The 16603-nt window shown below is 44.7% G+C and overlaps 1 protein-coding gene across 1 annotated transcript in view; it reads right to left on the bottom strand.

The window, feature by feature from the left end:
• The window catches only part of NOTCH1 (notch receptor 1), a 44097-nt gene that overhangs the window by 15336 nt on the left and 12158 nt on the right, over positions 1 to 16603 (bottom strand). Inside the window, exons 3-10 of the mRNA XM_075185749.1 lie at positions 9078 to 9343; positions 8287 to 8631; positions 4574 to 4696; positions 3455 to 3688; positions 3065 to 3220; positions 2724 to 2909; positions 2495 to 2608; positions 1546 to 1659 (exon numbers count right to left, since the gene is read on the bottom strand). Coding sequence (XP_075041850.1) covers positions 1546 to 1659; positions 2495 to 2608; positions 2724 to 2909; positions 3065 to 3220; positions 3455 to 3688; positions 4574 to 4696; positions 8287 to 8631; positions 9078 to 9343 — 1538 coding nt within the window. The remainder of the gene's footprint in view (positions 1 to 1545; positions 1660 to 2494; positions 2609 to 2723; positions 2910 to 3064; positions 3221 to 3454; positions 3689 to 4573; positions 4697 to 8286; positions 8632 to 9077; positions 9344 to 16603) is intronic.

Here is a 16603-nt window from a genome sequence, read left to right as displayed (position 1 = left end):
CTAGGATTGAATGAATTTTAAGAGATAGAAGATGGACGATTGTAGCAGAAAATGTTTGTGACCAGATCTTTTACTCAGTCCTAACCCCTTTGTCGCAAAACAGAGACAGGACTCACTCATTCCCAATGTCATCTTTGGGTCATGTCCCAATTACTTATTTTTCTTTTTCAAGCAGTTTAATATAAGTGGGGTCTGCAGATATAAAATCGATATAGCAATCACATTTTAAAAAAATAATCAAGTATAGACATAGGGTATGCCGGGTTACTCAGTCCTACAAGTAATGTTTCCAAAACACTTGAGGCTAGATTTACTAAGCTGCGGGTTTGAAAAAGTGGGGATGTTGCCTATAGCAACCAATCAGATTCTAGCTTTCATTTATTTAGTACCTTCTACAAAATGACAGCTAGAATCTGATTGGTTGCTATAGGCAACATCCCCACTTTTTCAAACCCGCAGCTTAGTAAATTTAGCCCTTTATGTTTAACTGTAATGTTTATATAATAAAAAACTACTCGTGTGTGCCATTTAAAAATAAAATGTGTTTACCGCTAAAATATTTTAAACTCTGCATTCAGAAACGGATAAATAGATCTGAGAGGAGGAGACGACAATATGATGATAATGTGTTTACACAGACCTAGAACTCTGTAATGTGGAAAAAGAAGGTTAAAGCCATTAAAAATGCAAAATGGAAATCTTTAGAGAGTGTTCTGCCTGTCTGCTCGCTGCAAGAGAAAGGGATTCAGAGGACAAAGTAGAACATTGACCATGCTTGGAGGATATAGCGGCTGGCATTCACAGGAGCCTGATTAGAAGTTATTCAGCTGTGAGCGCTCCCTGGTATAACAATAGTGGCATTGTACCCTCCTTGGGGCTCATGTCATCGTTCCACTCCTCACGGCATGTTCTATGCAACCAAAAAGGCCGTCTTCCAAAGATGCCTCAAACTTTTCTCGTGTCTTTTTTTTGTCTGGAATGGAAAAACCTTGTGGAGCGCGAAAGAATAGAAGCACAAAAGGATAAAATAAATCCTCTTGGCTGACAACTCTCCCCCCTGCGCTCTGCATGTGAAGCCGTCTGCTTCCATTCAAGAGTGCGTGGGACAGACATATGGCTACGGTTACCATTTACATCTCAAATACACACAAATAAAAACAAACAACGGACCTGTGGTTTGCTTTTTTTCCATCACATTCTATGTTTCACTCGTACACGCAGCGCTGTACGCCGCTTCCTCACACCCTAAAACTGCCGCGCGTTCACAGCGTCTGTACGAGGAAATCGAGCGTTCGCCAAAGAGTTCAAAATGTGCAATGACCCCCAGTTTCCTCATCTTTGGCCGCGTATTGAATGCGCCCTCAGAGAGAGAGAGACGCAGCGTGTGCTTCTCAGGCCCGATTGTGACGCCTAAGCAGTAGAAGTAAAAGTTTTGGCTCTTCAACCAATATCCACCTATAAATCCCTGCTTCTTGTGACAGCTGGTTGGCAGAGACTCCCAGGAAACTCCGGTATTCAGGGCCACAACATAAAACGGTGTCTTACCTTCTGTGCACTGGCAAGTGTAGGTGTTTGGGCCGTCCACGCACTTGGCGCCATTCTTGCAGGGCGTGCTGGCACACTCGTCAGTGTCATACTGGCAGAGGTGGCCGGTGAAACCTACAGAGGAATCACATTTACACAACTGAAGCTTTGTATACAAGATATGTCTCAGACAACTAGTACGGTGTGGGAGAGGGGTATAATGGAAGATACATGGGTTCTGAGAGGGGGAGACGGAAGCCTTCAGCAGGAAGACAGCGAGTCCATCGTATTGTAGACTTCTCGTTCCTCACCCTATTTAACCTTGTTTGTAAATGGCTCTAAATCCCCTCCAGATACACAGCCTATGTTGCAACGAGCTTTATAACGGGAGGAAGCCCAGGACACCAGGGGGAGCAGAGAGGGGGCTTACCGTAGGCACGTTGGGATATGCCTACATGGGGGGTAGGGGGGGGTGACAACTTGTATCAGAGTCACCTCCACCAACCAAACACCAGTCCAGAGTCTGCGCTGTATTGTGATCCCCACCGCTTAATTCATTCACCGACACTTTTAAAATGCCTATAGTATACTATGTGATTAATATGATTATTCTCTTTAAAACATTTAGTTGCTCCCCATCCAGCTACCCAAGTACCGGTGTTGTACTAAGGGTCACATAAAAGGACTGAATGCCGATATTAGTGTTAACATTGTATCACACCTGTGATCCGCGCCCCCTCCTGCTCAGTTAATACACTCACGCAAAGCAGTTAGTGCACCCGGCATTTTAACAGTAGTCACATTCTTACATTGGCCAACATCGCTCTACTTGGCACTTTCCCTACAGAAAGGTCATTCTGGGGAAGGCTGGATGAGAGATCAGTAAGTGGGATCACAAGAAAGCTGCCTGCGGGGGGAGATTAGCTATAACCTCGCTCCGCAGCGCCGTCCTATTGATCTGAGCTCTCACCTGTGGGGCACTCGCAGTGAAACTCGTTGATTTTATCGATGCATTTGCCGTTGTGCAGGCAGGGGGTGCTGGCACACTCATCCGTATTGATTTCGCAGTACAGCCCTTCGTAACCTAAAAATATAACAGTGTTACAAGGATTCAAAAAGCTGCAGCAAAAGCGGGATGGAAGAGATCTCCAGTCATCACATATATTCCAATATCAGTTTACATGGTGACTGGTACAGACCTGGCATACAGATACACTGGAACTCGCCAATCTGATCTAGACAAGTGGCATCGTTCTGGCAGGGGTTGGAGAGACACTCGTTGACGTCGATCTCACAGCGGGGTCCGGCGTAGCCTGGGAGACAATTGCACTGAAAAGATCCTTGAGTGTTGATGCATTTCCCAGCATGCTCGCAGGGGTTGGAACCTGAAATACAACGACGCAATAGGTCATTTTCTGATCACGTGTGCAAACGTCGGCCAATCACCAGGAAACAAAGAAAGCGGCAAGTAGGGGCAGCAGATACGCAATCCCTCCTCTGCCCTGTAAAGTGATTGGTTTATTCTGCAGCCGCTTCTTACCGAGAGAGCACTCGTCCACGTCGTGGTTGCAAGCTGGTCCGGTGTAGCCAGACGGGCACGTGCAGATGGCTTTGCCGTTGACCGGGTTGGTATCGCAGTTGGAGCCTTCGTTACATGGGTTGCTGATGCAAGCGTCATCGAGGTGACAGAGAAGACCTGAAACATGAGAGCGGAGCCCCGTTAACGTACTGGACCAGCAGGTACAAAACATCTCATCCAAATATATTGCGCTGCTCCTTCCGCTGTGTTCCATCAGCACAACCCCCTCCCCCATTCAGAATTAAATTGTCCCAACTCTGCCCAACCAACCTTACCCCACCCTCCCCCCAAACATCACCAATTTACTCTGAATATACAGCCGATATGTGACATGATGCGTCATCGTTTCACCTGTGCGTCCGTGCGGGCACTCGCAGTAGAAAGATGCCACTCGATCGTGGCAGGTGGCACCACTGTTGCAGGCGGCATTGGCACAGTCATCGATATTCTCGCTGCAATCCTCTCCCGTCCAGCCATTGACACAGACACAGTTGTACCCGCCGTGGTTATTGTGGCAGGTGCCGCCATTCTGGCAAGCGTTGGGCATCAGCTGACACTCGTCGACGTCTTCGGTGCAGTATTGGCCTATGAGGAGAGGGCAAAGCGGAATGAAGACTTTGAAAACGCCAAATGCGGAGTACACCGGCCAGCAGACAATATACGAGGGAAGAAGTTGCTTCTGCGTCTTTTTCCACAACTCAGCCAAAAAGATGTGGTTTTTTTTTTTTTTAACTCAAAATTTTATTGTATAATAAAGTATGAATGACATAGACTTTAGATAACAAGCATATTGATTGGAATAATCATAAAGCATAGTGGATATCCAGCAATGTCACTCATAAAACAGTAAAGTATATTGCAATATAACAGAATGGTAATGGGTGAGGGGCGGGAGGGAGAGGGAATGGGCATTGGAGGAGGAGGTGTAGGGTAGGTAAGGGGGGGGGGGAGATGGTCGAATCATAGGATATACTTGAGAAGAGCATGTTCACCTTCAGAAGGGGGTGCTGTCATATCTGCATGGGAGTGTTTTAAAGGAGTAAAGGGGTCAATGTTATCTGGAGTTGTTAAGGGAGAAACTATTTGGAGGAAGAGAAAGCTACGGGGATCTTAGGCAAGATGTGGTTTTTTTAATACAGTGCATATGAATTTACAAATAAAATGTAGAGTTAAGTTTTACGTTAAACAAGGTACAAGTCCACAAAACGGTTCTAAGCAGACAACGCGCACGCATGTTCCTATGTGTGAGCAATTATCAGATCATTACGTCAACTTGTTTTGAATTTTATTTTCTAGATTGGAACCCTTCTATCAAAAAGGTCAAGAAGCGAGGCTGGATTTTAAAAGTCATGAAAAAAAAATAAAAAAAAATCTATATACTTGAATACTTGTATTGATTTAAAAGTCCTTCAGTTAGTAAAGAACGTTAACGTGTACAAGTAGGTTCCCCTTTGCAATTCACATATGTACCTGTCCAATCAGGGGGGCACTGGCAGTTATAGGTGTTCACCCCGTCCACGCACGTCCCCCCGTTCTTGCAGTTGTTTCCTGGACAGTCGTCAATATTCTCCTCACAGTTTAGACCAGAAAATCCTATTGAAAACAGAGGAACACATTTGTAAAATAAGAAATTGCTGCATGTGCAGAGTGTGGGGGCAGCCAATCTGTAAGGTGAACCAATAAAATCGGGAGAATCTGGCCTAGCGATTCACTGAGGAACAAACTGACTCGTTAGTCTGCATTATCCACAATATTGGCTCAGAGCACAAAACGGGCGATTTATTGAAGTCACCAATTCTTTGGGAATCGATCAGCGCCATTCTCCAGTTACCGGATCAGACTACAAATATCCATGAGAAGCGCGCTGAGATTCATTCACTACAGACTGATTTTGGCTGCTAACCGCTAGCAGAGTGAGCCTAAGTATACATAATAAAAAGCAGTTTATACTGTTGTGTTTACAGCAAACAAGCCGGGGCAAACGGCTCGGTCTGATTTAGTTACATTACATGATCTGTGCTAACAGAATATAACAGAAAGCCGTGCGGCGAGTGAACCAGAGATTAGACAAAAGTCTTCGCCAGCAATCAATGTCTGGGGAGGGGCGCGGGTAATAACGTTGCGCTGGAACTGGTCGTAAAACTTAAGATAGCAGTCTTCAGACGCAGCCGCCCGCCAGATTACTACAAGCTTGTCCACAAGACCAACATGTGGCAAGTTACTAATTAAACACAACAATACTGATCTCTCTCTCTCTCTGCAAAACCAGCAGCAAGTGGGATATGTGAAAGTGCAGGGTGTTCCCTCACCCCCCAATTTCTGGCTGTCAATCACACATTAAACTGCAGGTGCTCTGTAATTTATGCCTTAAGACTTTCCAGATGGGGCACGTGTGCTCTATTAACAGCAAGCGTGCACCAACGCCGGGTACTCAGAAGCTTGTAGGCTTTAGGGGTATTCATCTATCTTAATCTCCCAGGGTTACCTTATTACCACCCTCTACACAGCTAACACAAGACAACAACCCTCTGACCAACACTGCAACACACACAGCCCACTCAGTACTTTTACCTTCGCAGTCTGGCTGGTCCATTGTGCAATATGATGTAGCACATGCCCTTGTGTTTCTAACTCCCATTGTCCTATAGATTGTAAGCTTGTGAGCAGGGTTCTCTTACCTCTCTGTCTGTATGTATTACCAAGTATTGTTTTATTAAGGTTTGTTCCCAATTGTAAAGCGCTATGGAAACTGCTGGCGCTATATAAATAAATGTTGATGATGATTCATTGGCAGTGAATGTTCTTGTGAAAAATAAACTTTTTCTCTATTAAATATTGTTACAGGAGGGTCCCTGTGAGCACCGTGTTATAGTAAACAAAAATTCAATGGCGCTCAAGCTGGTGTGAACGATTGTCCTTTTATGAAATTATTACCAGTGAATGCAAAACATGAAAATAGGTCAACGGGGACTGAAAAAAGGTCAGCCGACACTCCCGCAATTTAATAAATCACCAACATTGAGTGAGTGCATTATTTACACAGCTTATCTGATAAAGCTGGGATTTATACTGCAAACAACTGGTAACTCTTCTACCTGTGCAAGGTGTGAGCTCGCATATTTCATGGACAGGCTGGGAGGGGCGCGATGATGAATGCGGACAATGCAGAGAGCCTGTCCCCTGTGTTATGGGTTCGGTTAGATTGTGTTTATAGTAAATACAAAGCACTTCTGCCAGGTAACCTGGGGTGTGCGGATTCTTATACTCTCCCCCCCCCCCCAGCAGGTGTAATCTGATCCGGACATGTTTACCCAACAACAACAAAAAAACGAATCTTTCCTAAAGCGTTTCTAAATCTGCTGGCACAAGCTGTTATTTTATTACATGCAAGACTGGTTAAAACAGACTCCATCCATCCGTCATTGCGGCTACAGTCAGAAGTGTATCGCTACACAACAAATAAAAGTGACAAGTTGATACACACACACACACACACACACACAGAGTATTAGAGCCAATTATCTAGGACTGATGGCTGCACAGGATCACGGAGCGCCCCAAGCCACACGCGCTCAGCGTCCCCGGGATCCGCACTTTGATCTCTCCCAGCCCACAAAGGTGTTTTTTTTTTTTTATTTTATATATAACGTCCCGGGCTGCCTGCTCTCTGTGAGACACCTGCTAGACAAGCCCATAAAAAAAATCAAACAGAGTGGAGGCAGCTATTGTTGTCAGGCTTCAAAGTACCATCAAGGTTAATGTTTGCCCAGATCTCACATGCCTGAACGCCAGACTAACAGGAAGAAAGAACAAAAAACATAAAGGGCGATTCTAACTTAACCCATAAAGTGTTGAGGACGTCTTGGAACAATATGTACAGCACGTGAATACAGGCGACGAGGGGCCAACCCCATCTAGATCCGATACGGCGACACGGGTGATGGATTGTGTTTGTATATTACAGGGGTAAGATTGCAGTAGCTAGTAGTGCGCTGTGTGCTAATCTGCTCCACTTTATTCAATCTCCTGCCGAATTCAAGCATTTCTAATAGATCTATTTTTCTAAGCCATTATTATGTTCATTTTTAGCAAACAGACATGTCGCTAACTCCCCTTACTGTAATATTTAAAGACGAAAGTATAATATGCTCATTCCTGTTGTAGGAAGTGGTTAACTTCTTGCAGATTTGCTGAATCACATACAGGTAGCCCGCGGACTGTTACAACATGATCAAACCTGCAGTATATTGCAGTCTTATAAGGGGTCGCAGTCGTCATATCGTCCCCAAATAAAGAATTTTATATTCAACTCTGTTGGACACCGGAGAATTACTTAGTGCAGAAGAGGAAGAGAGACTTCTGCTTTGTGCGAGGTCAAAGCTTCCTGTTCTAGAACTGTGCGAAGTCTGTGGCTCCCATCTTCCTCCTCAGAACAAGCCTTACAATATCGGCTATTAGCCCTGCTGCCTGCCCCCTACTCGAGTCTACAGAACAAGTGGTTTTACCGATACAGAACCAGACGAGCGTTTCATAGTCACCAACCTAATCGCATATCAAGTGGTCACAGAGCACAATGCCCAATACAGGGCTGTCCAGAAGCTGGCACAAGGGCCGGATCAATAACGTCACTCCAAGCTTCTCTAAAGCTCGTCAGGGGCATCCACGCTAAATGTTCCTGACCTCTCCACTACAGAGTGCAGTCAGTACAGGCTAGAACACACAATATTGGTCATTTTATGACCGGCCAATTCATTTTTTTAAGGGCAAAAGTTCAAAGTGAATGTGAACATCCTTCTATTGTGCATAGAGGTAGTAAGTAATTGTCACTTCACCAAACAAAATACTTCCTGTTGCAACACACAATCCCAACACACACACACACACACGCACACTACTGCAACTACGGAAAGCTGGACTTGGTTTCGCCCTATCAGTCGTCTGTACAACATAGACCCCAATCGTAGCGAACATCCGCTACACAAATTATCTGCGCTAACAAACCAAAGTCAGCAAACTGCTGCTACAGTTTTATATCTAGCACAACGCTATTCAAAAGTTGTCATATTGCCCAGTTTTACCACCCCACACACACACACATAAATAAGATGAAATCAAAAAGCCTTATGTGAGCCCCAGCTTCCCTGTAAACCCCCATAGTTTGTAGGACTGAAGGAGATTGGTACCTGGTAAACAAGTGCAGTCGTAGGAAGTGTCGTCGGTCTGTCGGCAGGTGCCACCATTCTGGCATGGCGATGGGTTACAGGGCACATACAGGTTCTCGCAGTAATTCCCTGTGAACTTGCTCCTGCACTTGCAGTAAAACGTTCCAACCTCGTTCACACACGTCCCGCCGTTCTTGCAGGGATTATGCAAGCATTCGTTGATGTCGTTTTTGCAGGTTTCTCCATTGAATCCTTCTACACACTTGCACATGTACTGGGAATTGAAGTGGGACGTTAACGTGACGCAGGAACCGCCATTGCCACACGGGTTTGAAGCGCACGGATCAGCCTCCTGGCACGACTCTCCTGTAGATAATTTCAGAGATACATTAGTATCAGCAAATGAATTCCATTGTTTAATGTCAGTGATCTCTAGAATGTGTCACAAGGTAAAAGTCTTGAGGGACAGATATCAATTCTGGCATTTAATTGCTTTTTTTTCCTTCACAATTCAGATTACAAATGTTCAACTTTATTTAAAGTAACAGTTGCTTACACAAAAAGTCAGAACACTGTGCTACAAATGATGCCTAAAGGCCCCTCCCCCTTTACACATGTACTAAAGGTAACGAAACAGCTGCAGAAACAACATATGTTGTATATTAACCATGGAGCACGTGAAGTGAGAGGACAGGCCATGGTAAGTGGGTACATCATATCTGGGAGACTGAAGTGATCACAAAAGAACATTTCAGACACCCACAAATAAAAATCAACAATGAAAAATTTTAAGAAACTGCTGCTTCCCATACCTGTCCATCCGGGGGGACATTTACATCTATATTTGGACTCGACTGCGACCAGTTCACAGGTTCCACCGTTGCGACAAGGGTTGTTGAGACAGACGTTGTCTTTTGGGGTGAGACAGCGTGAATCTTGGTACCCCAGTGGACAGATGCAGGTATAATGCACATTGTTCCCTTTGACCTCAGGTTGGCAGGTTCCTCCATGTAGGCACGGAATACTCGTGCAGGGGTTAGAAAACTGGCAGCGGTCACCAACGTGGGAACTGGGGCACCTGTCAATGAAAACATTTAAATCAGGTTAGTAACACTTTAGGGGGGGGTGGGGGGGGGGAAATAAATACATAAAAAGCTAGATTTACTAAACTGAGGGTTTGAAAAAGTGGAGATGTTGCCTATAGCAACCAATCAGATTCTAGCTATTATTTATTTAGTACATTCTACAAAATGACAGCTAGAATCTGATTGGTTGCTATAGGCAACATCTCCACTTTTCAAACCCGCAGTTTAGTAAATATGCCACAAAGTGTTTGTGGTCTTCAATAATTCCCACTTCCCAGGGGAATCTCCACTTCTAAAACTGGCGCCCGCAAATCTCTTTCACTCACCACTACAATGGCGGCTGCGATGGGTGCCAGTGATCAGAAGCTGCCATTGTGGCCCCCCAATCAGCTTCATACAGGGGGGTTCCAGTGAGGTGAGAGCTGGGTTGGGCTATTTTTTCACCCTATTCGTAGTGCGCGCGTCTCATAATAAACAGTGGAGGAAGACATATTTGGGGCTCAAGCTAGATTAACCGGCTTGGGGTCACGTACCCCAGTGCAGGAACTTTTCCCCCCCAAAGAGATGAGACTCAGCGGGCAGTAGGAACATTACAAATTCCCTGCGGGAATCTCACACTTCCACATGATAAGCCTTTAAGGTCATTTCAGAGCCCCATGTAAAAAAAGCATGAAATGGGCTCACGCCAGCTCTCAGTGGCGGGGGCTTTGTAAGTGGCGGGGGCTTTGTAAGTGGCGGGAGGTGGCAGATGTAGAACACAACATTAACACCTGTTCCCAACACGGCCAGTCTGGGAGAGGAGATTTCTGTGCAGCTCCTTTAACCGACGTTTGGGATCATTGCTTCTAAGTCTTCCCGAAAATCAAAAGTCAACAGAGCAAGAACTAAACAAACATGGAGCTTCCCCCCCACCCCCAGGCAATCAGATGGAGCAGCCCTCGTGACCTCAAGGACAACTCTGATTAAACAAAAAGTGGTCCTAAAATATAGCCCAGATATAGACCTTCAAACGTATTAGGATCCCAAAATCTAAAACAAACTTTAGCAAATATAAAAAGGAATCACATAAAATCCACTTACACCATAAAATTAGCTTCAATAAACTTCTGAAACTTTTGCACCTCTATGACAGTCACAGCAGTGTTACACGGGTGATTTAAACACCGGAAGAGATCACAAGTCAAAAGTGCACAATCGATACCGCGGCGACTGGTTAAAGTAAACGGGAAACACTCCTGGGGCACGACAGAGATAAAGTCTGACGCCGCACGTGACGTTTTAGAGCGAATCACTGCAGTGACAGCAGAGGCGCGTCCCCCCTTCACTTAAACCTGTCACCAAGGCAGCCATTGAGCGCTTACGGACGCTGCGCTTTTCTGGCGTTTACAGGCCCTTGTGAAACCCCTCCTACAAGTGGCCCTTTCATATTATGCAACATGTACACCAGTCACCTACATAGAGTAGAGGCGGCAAATTTGTGAGCTGAGCCAATGTTCATCTCACTAGGAACCTGGCTGAATATTAGATCAGGCCATAAAATGGCGGCCTACGCTGGGTATAGGCGACAGGGACATTAGCGGTCGTTTTGTTGATGCTTAGACTGGGTGCAAACTCCCAACATCTATAGAAACAGAACCTGGAAAGACGAGAGGTTTGCAGAAGCTAAAGTCGTCCTATAAGAGTTCCTCTAACAGTCAATTTATGAAATAACATCTCAACTTGTACAGAAACACTGACAACGCCGGGGACCTCTTGCTGTCATAATGACAGCAATGTAATGGCCCCTAAATGGCACAAACAGAGGTGGGAAAAAGTTTGAGATAAGAACTTCTGCCACCATCTGCTGGCAGAAGCCAAAAGGTCTAAGCCATTTGGTTCTTGGTGCGCAGAGAGGAGATCGGATATCCTGGGAAAGGACTTCTGGGCTCGCCGTGTTTTCTATGGCCTAGCAGAGCCTCGGAAAGATGGGAAAACACCACCAGGAGAGAGGGAGAGACATACACCTGGGGACAAGAGTCTTTGTCGACACGTCAAGTAGATCCAAGTGACAACCGGCCCATCTGCTTACATGTACGTACTAATAGGTGGGTGGTAAGACTTCTATAGAGCTTCATGCATCGTTTGACCTCACACCTACTCGAGAGAGACGACTCGTGCAGTAACACACGTCACATCTCAGGGAGAAGGTGGCTCTTTGTTCCTTCCACGCTGGAAAGTTATCTTGAAAGGCATAGTTAGGAGCTGCCATCTGCCACAGAGGCTGTGCAACAACAACTATGTAACCGGAGGATTGGGGTTTATTGCCTTACAAAATATAAGTATTCACATTTATTTATTTTTGGAGAAAACTATTCCTGATCCCCCAAAATCAGACAAAAGAAAGAAAAGTTATACGCGGAGAATAGGGATTGCTCAAACAGAAATTAAAATATGAATAATAGAGGTTTCTAATTTAACTTCGCCTTTCGCCTTCACTGAGTGGAAGCAGCCATCTTCTGGGCGGCACCAACATTCACACCAATCAATTCACTAGGAACCAATGACATCAGAGTTATGAGGCCTTTCCAAGGTTGTCCACCGACCCCTTAGTGATGGATATTTAATTTCTGTTGGATCAAATCCTAAAAGACTGTGCAGGATCAGGGCAATTTGATCTATAACAGATACATATTGTACAATATGATCTGCACCTGTGACTGATCACATCCTTAGGGGCGTTATCGATATATAGCGCAAGGGCCTGTAACAATCAGATATTTAATCTCATTTATTTAACTTGTACAGGAATGGTCAGACATATTTTGGATTTCATGTGACACTTTCTCCACTACTGCTTGACCTATATCTGATATAACGTCTACGTGCATCACACGAGTTCGGCTTGTCTTCCGATTGTGGTAGAAAGAGCGTTGGTCACATTTACGGCTACTATATTGTTAATCAGTGTTGCAGCAGGTGAATAAATCACTCTTCGGGCTTCGGTGATATGACACTTATACTATGTGCTGTTGTCCTTTTAAACATCTTTGATTTATGTGAAGGTGGAATTTCCACATACACCGATATTACTGGTTTAGCCCACAAAGTGCGTAGGCGATAGCAAGACTTTTAAAGTAAATAAAAAACGTGTACATTCCTTAGAAAAAACACTGCATATTTTTTGCATGGTATTGTACGCATGTATGTGTTTATGTAGGCTGACTGTATAGACATACAATATATCTGTGGGTCTGCTGCATTCACCTGATGATCAAATGAGCAACATGGAACAAGTTCCTAAATTATTGGGGACAAGGTCGTCTTAGCTGGTGCTAGGTCATATTCCTGTACTACGTCTAGGGCTCGTTTCCTCTCCTCACTGTTCAGCGCCGCTGTGGACGTTACTAGTGAACAGAAATAATATTATAAAGTTGACTTGGCGCACTCTTCCTCTATACAGATCTCATATGGGGCAGCGGTCACTGGTCACGTCTGCAGAATTTGTAATTAAATCGAAAATGTTTATTAGAAAAAATTGCCAAATAAAGTTAGAGGGAAAAGTACAGATGCATTTTACTTTCTCGGGGATTTAAAGAGAAAGAAAATCCCTCCTGTTCTACTTGCTCACATTTCCTTTGTTGGGGGATTGTGAGAGAATTTGTTAGGAATCAGAGACATTTCGAGTTAATGAGAATCTATTATCCGGGCCAAAAGGAGTGTAAAGAATGAGCACAAAATTAATCGGGGCATCTGCCGTCCGCACAAAGGGCCGCAGAGAGCAGGTGTGCATATTAATGAGGGCAGCAGCTGCCTCCTGTCCTGGCGCCCAATCAACTCCACCAAGAAGTTGGAGAAGGGGGGACGGAGCGTTGGAGCAGGCTCCGGGCTTCTGGGTGGCTGATTCCACTGCTCCCAGTCAGCCAAGTCTCAGGGACCGGTCGCTCTCATGAGAGAGAGCCTTTGTTCCCTCCTCCTCCAGTCACCGAGGGCCAGTGAAGACATGTCACCATCTCCCGTGACTGCTCCGTCCTCTTAAACGGCTGGTTTTTTAGAAGCCACGCACCTGTTGGCCACATTGCATGTTGGTGAGCTAGTCCAATGCTGGCTCGGACACTACTGGGCAGCGCGGCCTAACGGCCTTCAAAGAGGAGTCAGCACAAGCAGCATCCAAGACTGTTCTGGAGTAAAGAGTGCCGGTCGTCTCCACTTGGCAGGAGGGCAGCCATATTTGTATAGTATCATCGGCGAGTACAACAGACTGCATAGGCTCCGTTCGAATGAAAACGGCAGCCTCCGCCGTGAGAAGTAACCGTGCACTAAACCAGGACAACCAATCAGAAATGTCAGATTAGTTCAGCACAACTTACAGTAATGACAGAATATGTCTGATTGGTTAATTTGGGTCACTGCTCCGCCCCCTGCACAGAATAAAGATGGACAAGTTCAAGCAGATCATATTTAAAATTGACCTGATGCTCACAACTGTCCAGATTTGAACAAAAGAAAATCATGACACTCGACGACCCCCCATAGATAAATTAGGTCAAGAGCCAATTGGGAAGTGGCCGTATTCGAATAACCACCCACAAAATGGCTGCCTCCTTTGTGTGGAGGCGATTTAGGCTCTTTAATGTAATACTGAAACAAACAGACAGATTATCAATATTTTTTTTTTCTGCAATTGCAAATTAAAGTACACTGCGTTCCCCAGACACGAGTACGACACAATCTGTCCGTGGAGTCTGTGCGCCCCAGATAACGCATCCCCCCCAGGCCATTTATAAAGAGTCACATGACAACACTCGTGAAGGAGCGAAGCCTCTCAATGCCCTGGATGGTAACAGCTTCAGAGCTCTATAATTCTTTGCAAGAACAAATAATTCATTTTAATCTTAAATCAACAGAGAACAAAGCCGGTTCTGTTGGTCGTGTTTGTTTCGTGTGGTTTTAAATGCATTAGAAATCAGCAGGATGTAAGATATAAACAGGATCTGTCTAAATATAGATGCCGCCTCTCTGATGGTCCTAAAAGATGGATTCTAGAAAGCGAGGACAGCAGCCTAAATCCTAATGTACCGCAACGTGATTATCCCAAGAAGCAAAGAAAATGGCCCAGTTTCAATGGAATCAGATACGGCTTCTCCTAGTACCCCATAGAACGTATCATGTCCCTAAAGGAAAGTGACTATAACATATTATAGTTGGGCATGAAATCGGTACCACCTCTTTGTCCTTGTACGCAAATTTGGGCTGAACTTGTTGAATGAACAGACACTTTGAACAACCGCATTGGGCTCCCCCCCCCCCACCAATTCATGGATCTCCTGACCAGGCCGTGTGCTTTGGTTTAAAAATAAAACAGCTCTACAAATATGAATTATATCAGCCATCTCCTGGTCCCGGACAGGCGGCTGTGAAAGCTGGAGACGCCTCACCTAATGTGTCGTAGACATGCTAAATACATAGACAGGAGAACTCGCGTGTGCCTGTTAGCCCTGCACAAAACCATCGCTTACTTTCGCGAAATTCTTCAACTGAGAACAAGCCCTGATCAGTAATGACAGCGAGAAAGAAGAATGTCAGCTCTTGGGAGCCAGAGGTCATATGGGAGGTGTCTGGTATAATTATCATATATATGACAGATAACAGCCAATCGGTTGCTGTGGGTTTGTGTCATTTACCCCCAAATCTCCCCTATAACCCCCATTAAATCCTGACAATGATTATTTTCTCGGGGATCAGACTCTTAAAAGTACAGGATATGGGGGGACAATGTTTCAGTGCATAGTAAGTTTGGATTTTATACACCTTACAGCCATTATATGATACGTTCTCATACAGCACGTATATCTCCTACTAGCTATAGGACGACACAGAAGGCTCATTTATACCTATTGCTATTAATGTACATTAAAGCCGCCAATCAACGCCTGAAAACCACATTACAATGTGCCATTAATGATTTGTTCCCAACGTTGTGCTAAAAACTGGTAAACATCAATGTTTAAAGAACATACCTGTTCCTGATGCGTTATGGTGCGATACCACTGCGACAGATTGTATTGGCAAAAGCGCAACGAGTTGTAAGTGCGCGGGAAACACGTCTAACGATAATGCAACTGTTCCATGGTTCGAGAAGCAGCCGCCCAAAGAAACTTAAATAACAAAATCTATGCCATCTACATTACAATTTGGATTTCAAGTGTCACTAAACCATCTGCAACGCAGTTTTAGAAGTTCAATAAAAACTAGTACTTGCACCTTCTAAAAAAAAAAAACAACCCCCTTCAGAAATCAGCCCCTGCCAAGTATCTCAAAATGGCAGATGTTTTCTAGTGACCTCTGAACCGGGCCCCATTTCGGAGTTCACAAAGTCCTTGCTATTGTGTGGAGCCATCTGCCGCATTAAAGAAAGGGAACAATGACTCGGGGGAAAGAAAGCAGAAAACTCTAACACACAACCTAATCAACACCAACGCCAGGCTATGCCATATTTGTGTCATTCCTTTGTACGGGGATGGACCCCAGAGCATTGTGGGAACTTTAAAAAAAAATTACGGCGCAGGCCGTGTTTCTTGTTTTTGTTTACAGAACGGTTTAAATGATTATAAAGATATTGCAGAATTGTTTAAAAATTCCCAATGCTGGATGTGTAATCAGCTGTGTCCATGTGTAATGTTCTACAAAGCCGGCTGTGCGGTTATCTTACCGCGGGGTTTTGTTTTCCACTAAATGGATTAATCTCCGCTCCAAGTTACGTGCATAAAAAACAAAAAATCATCGCATGGAATAAGCCTAAATTCTGGCTTTTATAAATACGCATGTGGTATGTGACTGGGTTACCCTGTATAATTAAAACAACGTGTGCGTTTTTACACCCAGAACCGTAAGCGCCCAAACCCTAATTTTTAACACACACATAACATAATGCACATTTTCGTACACTGCGTTCGTTACGCTGAAATTTAATAGGTAAAATCTGTTTCGATTCCGCCGTCCTTTCCTCTCCAGCTTCTCCAAGTTATTTTACCGCAATATTCCGGCATCTGATTTCCTTTTTCTAGCTAAATTAGAAACAAAATTAACCGTGGGAAAGGAGCTTTAACTGTAAAGGGGTCATCGCTTTCATTAACTAACCCCTCCGCCCCCTGCCTTGCTAATAAATCACAGAGTATTTGAGTGCTTGGAAAAGCTGTAAATGTTTCCAGGTGCTGGAAGGTGCCAGGTATTAGACCAGTAACGGCGCCTGCGCTGACACCCTGGTTACTGAGCCC

Source organism: Mixophyes fleayi, chromosome 9 (assembly GCF_038048845.1).
Source record: "Mixophyes fleayi isolate aMixFle1 chromosome 9, aMixFle1.hap1, whole genome shotgun sequence".
Taxonomy (NCBI): Eukaryota; Metazoa; Chordata; class Amphibia; order Anura; family Limnodynastidae; genus Mixophyes; species Mixophyes fleayi.
This window is presented reverse-complemented; position numbering and strand designations above follow the sequence as displayed.